The sequence below is a fragment of the Meles meles genome, chromosome 5 (assembly GCF_922984935.1).
Source record: "Meles meles chromosome 5, mMelMel3.1 paternal haplotype, whole genome shotgun sequence".
Lineage (NCBI taxonomy): Eukaryota > Metazoa > Chordata > Mammalia > Carnivora > Mustelidae > Meles > Meles meles.
The window spans coordinates 97,576,212-97,590,009 of NC_060070.1; the positions used below are offsets into that span (position 1 = coordinate 97,576,212).

At 41.5% G+C, this 13,798-nt stretch overlaps 1 protein-coding gene across 1 annotated transcript; it reads left to right on the forward strand.

Annotated features, from left to right (window-relative positions):
* The first annotated feature begins 11,044 nt into the window (after positions 1-11,044).
* Positions 11,045-12,414, forward strand: C5H6orf141 (chromosome 5 C6orf141 homolog). The gene has a single exon (XM_046005663.1). It carries the CDS (start codon positions 11,393-11,395, stop codon positions 11,996-11,998), a length of 606 nt encoding a protein of 201 aa, XP_045861619.1. The 5' UTR covers positions 11,045-11,392; the 3' UTR covers positions 11,999-12,414.
* The last annotated feature ends 1,384 nt before the right edge of the window (positions 12,415-13,798 follow it).

The window sequence follows — 13,798 nt, forward strand, 5'->3', positions numbered from 1 at the left end:
CTCAGATATGACTAGACAGCGTAAAGGAGCTAAGGTTGACTTTCTAAAACCTGGAGCCGTAAAGCCCTTTGGAACTGTTGGCCTGATACCTTGCTTACAGAGTTCCCAGCAGCCTCACCAAGTGAGTAAAGGATGTCACTTCCTGGTAGGAGCAGGAGCCTCAGGAATCTTTGGGTACCTCAGGAAGAGGAATTTGCCCAAATAGACAGGTATTACAGGCATGTCTGATGGCAACCACGTGGCTTGGCTTCTGGCCCAGAGAGGCTACTAAAAGTTCAACCTAGAGATTCCTTACAAGAAGTTCCAGCAAAGCAGATTCTAAAAGATCTATATGATCACTTAATGTTCTTGCTGAGCTTATGTAAATAATTAGCCAAGTTTCTTAAAACTGGATTTGTTTTTCAAATAAATTAGTCCTGATTTGGCTATCTCTGGAAATGAGGGTTATTTTAGAGAGAAAAATTAGTTTTAATAACACACCTTTATGGATGTTAAATTTTAGATTTGGTTGTCCTTAAATGTTTGTTTACCTAAGCTAGACAACTTGAGGAAAACTTTAGAGGAAGATTTAAAATATTTACAAAAATGGGTTAAACTAGACTATGAAGGGGATTGGGTTAAGACTAGAAGAGGAAAGTTAATCCTTCCTCAAAGATATGTTAGTTTTTATTGATACCTTTTCAGGCTGGGCAGAGGCTTTTTCTGCCAAACATGAGATGGCAGGTGTGGTAGCCAAAAAGCTACTAGAGGTCTGGGTTACCTCTTGCAATCGGGTCAGACAATGGCCCTGCATTTGTGAGTTCAGTCTCACAGGCATTGGCCAAAGCTGTGGACACTAGTTGGAGGCTACATTGTGCCTACTGGCCCCAGAGTTCTGGGCAAGTAGAATGAACTGGACTCTCAAAGAGACCTTGGCAGAGCTAATTCTGGAGACTGGCAGTGGATAGGTGGATCTCCTTCCTGTCACCCTCCTTGGGGCACGATGTACACCCTGCTTAACAATGTTCGGGAGACACCCCCTTCCCCCCACTCTGCCCTCAGCTACAAGAGTTTGCCCTAGCAGAAATGACTGATCAGTCTGTACTCCAGTCACTGCAGGCATTACAGTCAGTCTTACAAAGAACCCAGGCAGGGATCCAAACTGCCCACACTGAGATGGAGACGGAGGTGGAGCCACATCCTTACCAACCCAGGGACTTGGTCTGGATATGCCGCCACCAAGTGGGAGGCTTGGAACCTCGCTGGAAGGGACTGTTTGCTGTCATCGTGACCCCCCCCCCCCCATGGCAGTGGAAGTTGAGGGTGTTGGGGCCTGGATTTGTGCAGGTTATGTCAAAGAGCCAAGGACGAGGATGCCTCTCAGAGATGGATGCCACTGCTGGTGGACCCTGCGGATCATGGACCAAAGCTAAGACTCAAAACAATGTGTTCATTAAGTTCATTCTTGCTCCTGTTGTTAAAGTATAGGTGGGAAATATAGACAATTGCAGAATAGAGGAGGGTTTGACATACTATTTCTAGAAAAAGTGGGGCTCTGCATGGCCCTAGGAGAGGAATGCTGTTTCTGGGTAAATCACACTGGAGCCAGCTGGCAGGCTGGCAGCCGTGAAAAGAGACTAGAAGAGTCAAGGATTTGACTAATCTCCAAAGAAAAGGGAAGAATGGAAGGGCCTATTTAGCCAGAGCGGGCCCATCTCTGTTGAACAGCCATTTTGTTGTTTATGCTGTAAAATTTAAATTGACCCTGCTCCCCCCCACCCCCCCGCCAGAGGAACTTACTTAAAAGTAAGTCTGGAAAACCAGTGCCAGGTAACAAAGCCCAAATACAGGGGCTGGTCAGGTCAGGTGGAGAGAACAGCCCAAATATAGGGATGAGTCAGGTCAGGAGGAGACATCCAATCAGTAGAGTGCACATACTGTCTTCCTAGCTACCAAGGGGTGTGGGCCCTGCCTTTTGGGTGCCAGTTCTGACCAAGGTGATAGGCTAGTTCAAATAATTACTATGGGGTGAATTGTTATTCAATTGTCCACCCGTGTGGGACCTAGCATGACTGTGTAGCTTACTCTGTGTGTTACAATCTTATCGGCCACCTGTGTGTGGCCAGGCCCAACCACATGGCCTTTGCTCTATAAAAGTCTGTGAGGCAGGAGGGGTCGCCTCTTTGCAAGAGAAGGCCCTGGCGGGTCACTTTGATTCTCAATGCTTGGCGTGAAATAAATCTTTGCTTGACCTTCGATTTGTATCAGTCTCACTCCTTTGATTTTGGACCCAACAAATCAAGATGAGGGTACAGCAGTTGTTTATTATATTTTTTCAACTCATTGTGGTAGAATCAAAACTACTGGTAAGAAGTGGAAGATTTGAAGGCTGCTCAAATTGTACGAGAGAAAAACAAAAGTCACTGTAAATTTAAATACAATATTTTACCTTTTTAAAAGATTTTATTGATTATATGTAATATTTTAATGTAAAATATTACATTGAAAATGTTATATTATCCTCATTTTTTCTTGACTAAGGGCTATTTCTTCACCTTCTCATTGGTAAATCCATGACTAGCAATTATTAAGAAATAGTGAATTTGCAATGTTTTACTCTACTCAAAAGCTTTAAACCCAAACATATATGATGATTTATGTCAACAGTAGATGATGGGCACCTGAAAGGCAAAGAATGTGGAAGTAGAAACAAAGAGTCCTGAAGAAGGAAAGAAAGAGGAAACAGAGCTTCAAAGGTTTCAAAGGCACCAAAAGAAAAAAAATGATAGAAATAGAAAACTAGTTAATTCAACAATGGTGTCAGGCACCGTCCTGGTATTAGGGATAGGGCAGTAATAGTTACACTGCAGTGAACAAAATAAAGGAAAATCCCTACTGGCATTAATTCTAGGGGAAATGGAATTTACTGTGTGGTAGGCACTGTTCCAGGGACTTTACATATATTAATTCAATCCCAACAACAATCTCAGGGGCTTGGTGCTATTCTTACCTCACTTTTCAGGGAAGTAAAGGAAAGCAAAGGAAGGGTATGTTGCTAAAGTCCCACAACTAATACATGGCAGGGTCCAAGGAGGTAACTCCACCACTCACACTCCTCTGTAACACATTAGAATGTAAGGAAGGAGCTGCATAAAAGCAAAAACAAACAAACTAAAAACAAAAACAAAAAAAAGGGGGAGAAAGTGCAGAGAACAGGTAGAAGAGACACAAAGCATGGTCAGAGGAAAGAAGAGCTATCACGAGTATTAAACTGAAAGAGAACTGGGCCCTGGGTTGTATAGTCAGCTGAGGTTGGTTTCAGCTCAGGTCATGATCGCAGGGTCCTGAGATCCAGCCCTGTGTCAGACTCCATGCTCATTGTGGAATCTGCTTGGGGCTCTCTCTCCCTCTCCTGCTGTGTCCTCCCACCCTGCACACTCTCTAAAATAAACAAATCCTTAAAAATAAACAAATAAGTAAAATTAAATTTTAAAAAACTGAAGGAGGGCTAAATTGCCCTTAATGAATGTTCAGTATTGAAACTAAGAATGTAAGACTGTCCTTAATCTGAGAGCTGAGGAAAAGGGCAGAATAGAACTAGGTGGTGGGTGACCAATTCAACCTACTTTACCACTTTACCCAAGCCTTGCCCTTGAGAAGTGAATTATGAAGTATGTGTAACAGAAAAAGAGAGATTATTACTAACAGTTATTTTGAGTTTGTTGAATATTCCAGATCAACTTGTTTGCAGACTTGCTAAGTGGGTATTTTCTACCCACTCATTGCTTTGTTAATATAATATAGCACATTATAACAGCTAGATATTTGGGAAATGAATTCTTTCTGGATGCAAAATATTGAGGATTTCACCAGAGCTGTCATACTCTTACCGAGATGACATGTACATTAAGTAATATAATAATATAATGAGAAGAAAAATTGCCTTACCCCCTTAAAAGATTTTATTACAACTTAATCAAGATTGGGTGTTAAGATCATGACCTTTAATTTACTAACCCAAGTGATTATTTTATTTGAAATAATTCATAAATATTAATTCACCCACGTTGAGTCCAAGATTAAATTATCTCTGAAAAACACTACAGGTTGCTGTTGAACAGGTCAACTTTTGTTTATGCTCAAGATGGTTATATAGCAAAGAACGTGGGTTCTTCATTATCATCATTAAATGCTGACTCAATCACAAATGATTCAATTTCCTGTTTAATAAGTTACTTAGTCATACTCAATGAGAGGGCTCAGTGTTCTATCTTGATCTTTGACAGGAGAGAATGAAGATGAATATACTTTACAACTGTGGGTCATGCAGGCAGCTGACATGGAATTGCAATTTCAAAATCTCTTTTAAGCAGCCAGAACTCAGAGCTACATGAATCAGCCCTTGCAGTTAACTGACAAGCCTGATATGCTTCATCTTTTAACTCCAAATTTCAAAGTAATTGGCCAGCATCATTTAAGGGTCACCACCTCTCTATGGAGTAAAAGATAATATGCATAAATGTTTCATTTATGTATATATATAAATATATACATATTCAAAATTTATATATATATTAAATATATATATATGTAATAGTTAGTCTTTGGGTTACATATTAAGTAAACATAAGGCTCTTTTTTCTTCTTCCAAGAAGCCCAATATTGATCACTCAAAACTTAAAGATCTCATTTTTAAAAGTTTGCCTCAGTTTACATTTTACCTCAGACCTCTGTGCTAAGCTGATGATAGTCACAGAATTGCCAAATTCTCACTCTTCCTCTTCCCCACTCTGCTCACCCCTCATTTATAACTACCAACATGTGCTCCTTTAGTCCAGGATGATGAGTCTGGTTCTCATTCCCTAGCTCTAGGCTTTGACTTTTCCATCTTTCCCTGAGGACATCATTAAAAACTTTGCTTTAGATTCCCAGTTCTGAAAAACAAAAATGAACTTTAAAAATACTAAGTTAAAAATACTTTCCAGACTTAAATCTGATATCTGAAACCATACAAATCCTAGAAGAGAGCATAAGCAGTAATTTTTCTGACATTGGCCATATTAACATTTTTCTACATATGTATCCCGAGGCAAGGGAAACAAAAGCAAAAATAAACTATTGGGATTACATCAAAATAAAAAGCTTTTCCACAGTGAAGGAAAAAATCAACAAAACTCAGGGACAACCTGTTGAGTGGGAGAAGATATTTGCAAATGACTTGTTTGATAAAAGGGTTAGTATTCAAAATGTATAAAGAAATTATACAACTCGAAGTCAAAAAAACAAATAATAATTAAAAATGGGCAGAAGACATGAGCAGCTATTTCTCCAAAGAAGACATCCAGATGGCCCACAGACTCACGAAAAGATCTTCAAGCTCACTGATCATCAGGGAAATGCAACACAAAGCCACAATGATATACCACCTCATGCCTGTCAGAATAGCTAAAATCAACAACACAAGAAACAGTGTTGAAATAGGAACACTCGTGCACCACTGGTGGGAATGCAAATTGGTCCAGCTACAGTGAAAGACAGTTTGGAGGTTCCTCAAAAAATGGAAAATAAAAATACTATATAATTCAGTAGTTCCATGACTGGGTATTTACCCAAAGAATATAAAAACACTATTTGAAAAGATATATGCACCCCCTATGTTTATCACAGCATTATTTACAATAGCCAAATGATGGAAGCAGCCCACGTGTCCACCCATAGATGAGTGGATGAAGATGTGGTACGTATAGATGATGGAATATGACTCAGCCACAAAAAAGAATGAGATCTCGCCATTTGCAACAACATGGAAGGAGCTAGAGAGTAAAATGCTAAGTGAAATAAGTCAGAGAAAAACAAATACTGCATGATTTCACTCGTATGTAGAATTTCAGAAACAAAACAAAAGAACAAAGAAAAAAGAGATAAACCAAGAAACAGACTCTTAATTTTTTTTTTAATTTTTATTTATTTATTTGACAGACAGAGATCACAAGTAGGCAGAGAGGCAGGCAGAGAGAGAGGGGGAAGCAGGCTCCTTGCTGAGCAGAAAGCCCAATGTGGGGCTCGATCCCAAGACTCCGGGATCATGACCGAAAAGAATCTTAATTATAGAGAACAAACTGATAGTTACCAGAAGGGTGGGGGTCGGGGATGGGTGAAAAAGGTGAAGGGATTAAAGAGTATATTTATCTTTTTTTTTTTTTTTAAAGTTTTTATGACCCTGTATATTTATTTAAAAGAGTATATTTATCTTGATGGACACGATGAATGTATAGAATTGTTGAATCACTATATTGTATACACTATATGTGAACTATAACTGGAATTAAAATTTTTAAAATGTATTTTTCAGGCTTCATAGCTTTCAAAATGTTACCAGAAGAATCCTTTCATTTGATCTCCACAGCAGCCTTGGGAAGCAAGTGGGACAGACGTTACTCATACCTTCAGATGAGAACATAGGATTGGAGACATTGGGAGACTCACCCAAATGAACATGACCTGCCAAAGTCTGCTGACTCAGTCCAGTATGGTCTTTGTACAGTCTAAGTTCTCCAGATCATGAAAACCTTAGCTTCATATGATTGAAGTCTCTTTTGAAAGGCTGATAGTTTTCAAGATCCAGGCTGGATTTTATTTATATAGAATAACCTCACATTATTCTCAAACCTATGCTTTGTGTTCATTTGAGCAGTATGATTGTTCCTTCTTTATTTTTTCACTCAACTATATACAGTGATAGGCTAGATAAGATGATGAAGATCTTTTATGCCATCCCTAAGAGTCTGTTTTTGTAGGGATTGGAGAGGAAGAGACAGAAGGAAAAAAAAAGTGGCACCTGCAACATTTGGTTAAATATTATATATGCGGAGTTGGGGTAGCTTCCGAAGGAAAATGAAGGTAATAGAATCACTAGTCTTACTAATCTTTGAAATAAGGAACAGAGAGAAAGGGCAGATTTAAGAGACTAAAGAAGGAATTCAATTTTTGGTACTCGGGAACCATGGAACGTTCAGAAGGTGTGTCGAATAGAAAACTGATGAGAAACGTATTTTATTAGGTTAGACTGTGGTAAGAAACAAACCCCAACTTTGCTCTTTTTTCAATAACAAAAGTCTGTTTCTTGCTTAGAATATGTATCAACTGCAGCTCTGTTCCATTTGTTATCTTCATTCTCACGTCACCGCTGAGATAGCAGCATTACCCTGAGCCAACCTTGCAAGGACTCTTCAAGTTTTTATCAGATGCATCTGATGACACATCAGTTTATATCCTATAAGCAGAAGCAGCTCATGGCCAAAGTTAGCATCAGTGGGGTAGAGAAGTGTACTCCCATAGAGGGAGCATTGTGAGTCTTATGGTAAACAAGCCAGGAAATAGGGTCCTCTTTCAGAAAAATGAATTAAATAATTTAAGACAATAATACAATTTACCACAAGTACAGAAGAGTCATGGTCTGTAAAAGAGATACATTTGTGAATCATTAGTGCACAGGTTTGCAGTTGAAGCCAGAGTGTTTTAGACTTGTGAGAAGAAAAATGTGAAGAATAAAACTATTTTCTACATACACCTCCATATCATTGCACCATTGGTCATAATGTTGCCTCATCCAGAATGCCCCATTTGTTACTCTCATATCCAAATTCTGCTTATAATAGCGTGGTAGGCATTTATATGATTTTTTTTTAACGTTCTCTTAACAATGTCCTGACTTGTTTATTGGAGTGTTAGCTCTACCTACTGTACAGTTTTGTTAGGTGGTCAGACCAGCTGTTTGCTTTTTCCACTGTAGAAACTGAGGGGGCTCCGCAATCTACAAAGACTCCTTTGACTATATCTTTCCTTTTACTGTTCTGTATTGTCAAGGGGTAAGTAAGTTCATAAACTCAGCCAGTTGGGTACTTCTGAATGAGAATAGACTCCTGAGTAAACGCCCCAAGGACAAGTGAGAGAGGTGTTCATTCAATCCAGCAATGGATATGTTCTTACAGCGCCAACTTCCTATCCTTCTGCCACAGCTTGGATCGCTACTCATTTTAAAGTTAGTCCTTCTACTTTTCCAGCAGATCTGTGAACTCTTCTTCTTAACAACAATATCCTTATGATAAAACCTATTTTCCTTAAATCATTTCAAGTTGGTACACTAGTCAGTTCAGGTTTCTATAATCAAATACCATGGACTGAATGACTCAATGACAGAAATTTATTTTCCCACAGTTCTGGAGGCCAAAGGTCCAAGATTGGGGTGCCAGCATGGTCAGGTTCTGGCCAGAGTTCTCTTTGTGACTTGCAGATGGCCACTGTCTTGCTGTGTCCTCACATAGGATGTGGGGAGCAGGGGCAGATCTCTCTTCAGAGGAGGCTGGAGTCCTATCAGACCCCACCCTTATGACTTCATTTAACCCTAATTACTTCCAAAAGACCCTATGACACAGACACATTAGGGGTTAGGCCTGCCAGTGGAGGGTATACCTTCTAAAGGCCAAGATACTAGAATAACGGAGAGTGATACTATATTATTAGGATTAAAAATTACTTATGAATCTAATAAGCAACATGAGAGGGGCTGGTCCCTGCGAGATTGGGCTAGTAATAACAAGCTTCCTTTGATTTATACTAGGGTATAGAGTCATCCATCACTTTTTAGACCCCAGGTATAGAAATTGTTTTACTACCTGCCAGTGGCTGGAATTTGCGAGTGTTGGAGGCAATTTAGAGAGAAAGTAAACAGGGTAAAAAGGTTTACTTTAGCATTTTAGGCACTTTAAGATATTAAAACAGAGCAGGCACCACTATCCTTTTTTTTTTGTTAAGATTTTATTTATTTATCTGACAGACAGAGATCACAAGTAGGCAGAGAGGCAGGCAGAGAGAGAGGGAGAAGCAGGCTCCCTGCTGAGCAGAGAGCAGGATGCGGGGCTCCATCCCAGGACCCTGGGATCATGACCTGAGCTGAAGGCAGAGGCTTTAACCCACTGAGCCACCCAGGTGCCCCAGGCACCACTATCCTAGAGGCACACTGCCTGTTTCTCTGTTTTATATACTTTTTAGACTTTATCTCTTTGAAGATTTACTTATTCTGCATTTCCTGTGAAAATTCTTTTATGCATTATTAAAAAATTCTTGACAGCTAGAAATTCAGGTGCTACATGATAGGTGAATATTTCATTTCTCACTAAATAGATTTTCCCCATTCCACATCCCTACTCTAATCCCTCACCCAATCTCCAAATTTAAAAAAAAAGAAAGAAAGAAAGAAAATTTGTGGTTTACAGTACGTTTCTCACAAAATAAATATACCTCCATTGAAATTCTATCAGTATTTCTGCAAGGAAGGAAAATGCAGTGTTACTGTCGCTTGAAAGCAGCAAAGCAGCAGCAAAAAAAAAAAAAAAAATAATAATAAAAAAGACTTAGAGTTTACGTATGTAGATTTTTGGTGATGTTTCTCAGGATGCTGTTCATGGAGAACTAGCATCAGAATAACAGGGAGGCTTGCTCAAAATCCATACTCTGACTGCTACCTCAGCTCTACAAGAACAGGCTCTTTCAGAGCAGAGTAAGGCATTCATCCTCAGGGAATATTTGTGTACACTAAAGTTAAAGTATTATATCCTACTTTTGGACAAGAGTTTGAAGAAGGAAAACTTCAAGAGTTTTTGTCCCATACTCCCAGAAGTCTCCAACATCTAGAATATTGGTTGATATTTTCACACATTCAGTAATTACTGGTTGAGTAAAGGAACAGAAAAGAACATGAAGTCATAGGGTTAAAGTGGGACTAACTGGAAATAGGAGGAAGCATTTAAACATGCTAAAATCCTGGCTCCATTGTTTATTGGTGCTTGACCTTGGACAAATACTTAGCCTCCCTGTTCCTCAAAGTTCTCAAGGAGATTATAGTAATAGTACTACTCGCTTAGTTTGTTGTAAGAATAAATGAATTTAAATATAGAGAGTGCTTAGAACAGTTATGATCAAAAACACTTAAAATTGTCATTTAGCAATAACCAGCCCAAGGTCAGCCAGATCTGACCTAGATTTTATCACTCCAACACTTTTGTATGTATGTACGTATATATGTATGTATGTACCTACATACGTATGACTTGGCAAACATCAGAAGGTCCTCTCTTTCCCAAATATCTCCCCACACTACTTGGTCTTTCATATAGGGGTAGAAATTTCCACCATAGCAGTCATTTTTCTAAAGTAGATATGAAAACAGTGAGCGTTTTCTAGTAAAACAAACACCTGTTACTAAAGATGGAACCTGCAATCCCAAACGAAGCTCCCTTTTTTTTCCATTAGCTAGTTTCCCCCATTAACCCCAGCCAAAGGTTAGTGTGTCAATGTGCTGGCCAATGAACAGATTCCAAAAGTCTGCCCAAAGATGCACACTTTTTTCCCCCAGAATTTGAGAGACACACTTTTTTAACCGCTAGGGTTAAAGAGAACGGGAGTGGAGGAGTGAAGGGGTACTTAAAAAAAAAAAAAAAAAAAGATGTAGGGGCACCTGGGTGGCTCAGTGGGTTAAGCATCTGCCTCTGGCTCAGGTCATGATCTCAGGGTCCTGGGATCCAGCCCTGCATCATGCTCTCTGCTTAGCGGGAAGCCTGCTCCTGCCCCCCACCCTCCCACTCTCTGCCTGCTGCTCTGCCTACTTGTGATCTCTCTGTCAAATAAAGTCTTTAAAATAATAATAATAATAAACGACAGAATTTTAAATCCTGGAGACGTTCATTTAGCGGTTTGTTTTGTTTGTTTTGTTTTGTTTCCGTTTGATCCAAAGCACTAAATCCCTTCCTGGAGTAAACATTGAGTATAAGCCATATGAAGACAGGAGCGAGCACTGTCCCACATCCCGAAGGAAGAACAAACCAAAAGCCGTTTTCTCAAAGTCTCCCTAGATCTGCACTCGCTAATCTTGGCAGCATGGTGGGGATGGATTTGGACTGGACATGAAATCTTTTTTACAAGAATTTGATTAAATCAGATAATAAAACAAATCAAGAACACTTCCTTGTTCTTTCACCTGGGAGGCGTGTCCTGGGAAAAGAAGAGTGCACGGAGTCGCGGGCATTTCTCTGCCCCAGAAGAACAGACGGTGGAAACTAAACTAGAGCTAAGACGCAAGAGGGCACAGAATGAGCCATACCACAGCAGCAGAGCTGGGGGCGACTGTTAGAAGGAGAAAGATGAGCGACTGCGGGAGGTCAGGCTCTTTTGTCTTTAAAAGGGGAGCGAGGCCAGGGTGGACTGGACTGGGCGGTGCAGGAGGCGAGGTCTGCACGGAACTGGCCGCCGGCGGGGCGTGCCTTAAAAAAAAAAAAAAAAAAAAAAAAGCCCTGCCTGTCCGGGGCCTGGGGAGCTCAGCGGGAGTTTGCTGCGCCGACCGCTTGAACGTCTGCGAATGAATGAGCCTCCTGTCCGGCTGGGGGCCTCGGGGCCCCGCGGGACTGCGAATCTCGCGGACGCTTGGGGCATCCTGGGGCGTGCCGGGTCCTCTCCGCCCAAGCCGGGGCGCGGGGTGACCCTGGCTCCTGGTGCCGGGAATCCCGCGGTGGCGGGGGTGGCAGCGGAGGCAAGGGCGAGCGGAAGCCCAGGCGGCGCCCCGGAGAACCGCTTAGAGGCTGAGAACCTGGACTGTGAGCCCTGGGTCAGGGAGAAAGTGCTCTTTCTTCTGCACCCAGAGCGGTGGTTGGGGACTCAACGGGACCCTGCGCGAGAAGAAGTGGCCGGTGGGGACGATCTTTTCCCGGAGGCCAGAGATGACTGGAAACCCGACTGCCCGTCTCTCTTCCCGCGAGAAAAGCGAGGTTTTGGCAGCCCTGTAGACCCTCCCTTCAGAGCTCTGCCGCGGGACCCTGCAGGCCCACCCAAGTCTGTGCTCGTGCGGATTGTGGACTATCAGGCGACAGAAGAAGTCCTGTGGACCGCATGGAGGAAGGGGCAGATGACCGCACGGACCGAGGAGCACTCGATAAGCGCGATCACTTTTCGCACCAAAAGGGAGTGAAGCGCCAGGCTGTGGGCGCCAGGACTCCGGAGAACCCCGGGCTCTCCCGCATAGGGAGAGACGCCCCCTGTCCACCTGCGGAGAGATCACCTCAGGGTCCCCAAGGACTGGATTGCCAGAGGATATGAAACAGGAAAAGAGGAGCCTGAGGAATGCTGCGGGCTGGTGGATGAGCGATAATCCCTAAGAAAATGCTCTTCCGGGAATGCCAGCCTGTAATTAAGGGACAGCGAGGACCTTTTCAGAGGCTGGGCAGTGCTGCTGGGAGGCAGGTGACACCCAGCACACAATGAAGAACTGTGAGCAACATAATACCTCCTTTGTGTCTTAGATACTGTGATGGTCTGGGGACCTAAGTCATTGGAAGAGGGGAAGGAAAGGTATTTTCAAATTGGTAAAATGTGGGCCTGTTGAAATAAGAAAGTCTATTTATTGTTAATTCTCAGTTTGCAATACAGCTTCACTGATCTCTTTCCCTGCCTTCCCGCTCTTTTGGACCTAAAATTAGAAGTGAAGTTTGAGGTTGCTCTCTGCAAAGGGAGTGGGAGGAGATGGGGAGAGAGGCTTGTTTTAAAGCTGAAAAAGAAAGTAAAAAGAAATGGGAAAATCAAAATAAAGCAGCAGGTAAACAAAATCTTTCCTTTTTTACTCTTTTCTGATGTGCACATTTTTTTCTTTCTTTCATTAAATGTTAGGGGGAAAGAAAACTCGGAAAAGAAGAGGGGGAGAACAGAAGACCCAACTTTGAACGTTAAGTGCCATTTAAAGGGGCTTTACTACCCCCAAAGTATCCAGTCGAGTAAAAATGCTTTTTATCTGGTTTTTATTTATTTTTACTATTTTAAATTTGGCAGATAAGTCTTATCTAAAGGTAGATAATGTATAGGTTGCCCTAAAATAATTGTATATCTTATTCCTGTCCATAGTTTCTTATTAATAACACTTGTATTCAAAACTGGATTGAAAATACATCTCTCTTGATGCTGTTGGGGGGAAAAGTCTCTTCTGGTGCTATTGAAATGTCTTTTTATTTGTTCCTCTTTTTTATTAAACACCATTTTTATTACCTCTGTAGTACTGTGGTCTGGTTTGGAGATCTGTGAGGAGCAAGCATTCCCTCTAGAGATGAACTCTTGACTTGAGCATGGCTGGAGGAGTATTTGGTTACTGCAGGAACTAACAAAATAAGTGGGACGCTGGCTTTTGAAGAGTCAACTGTTGAACTGTGGCCCCTGCCTCACTCCTCACTCTGTGCTCTTTACGTTCAGTTTTAAAATGCCCTCAAATATATATCCCTGTTTTACAGTGAGCCAACCTAGGTGTAGAGGTCATGTGGCTTGGGTAAGTCACCCAGGTAGTAGTTGCTTAGGCTTACTAAGTAGGTAAGAATAGGATCTTCTCCCTTCTGAAGGTTTGAGAATGGCCTTCAGGGGAACTTAGCTGTAAGGAATCAAAAGAAGACAGGGCATCCTGGGTGTTCTGACTCATGTATATGGGAAGTGCTAGAAATACCTTAATGCTCATGAGTCCCGCCAGAACTTTTGACTGGAGGATCACCATAGCAGTTCTTAGGACTATGAGACCCACACTTGAGGGAAGAATGCAGCACCTGACCTCATTTGTGTTCCAAGCTACTTGGTAGTAGAAAAGGTAATATAGGCCCCATAAAGTGAATTATCTTTTCCTCCAACAACTTTTGTCTGGCCCTTGTGTGATGTTAAACTTCTTGGCAGACAGTTTTCAGGCCTGACTTGATAATTTGGTTGTGAGTCATTATATGCCCCCAGGTGACTGAGCATT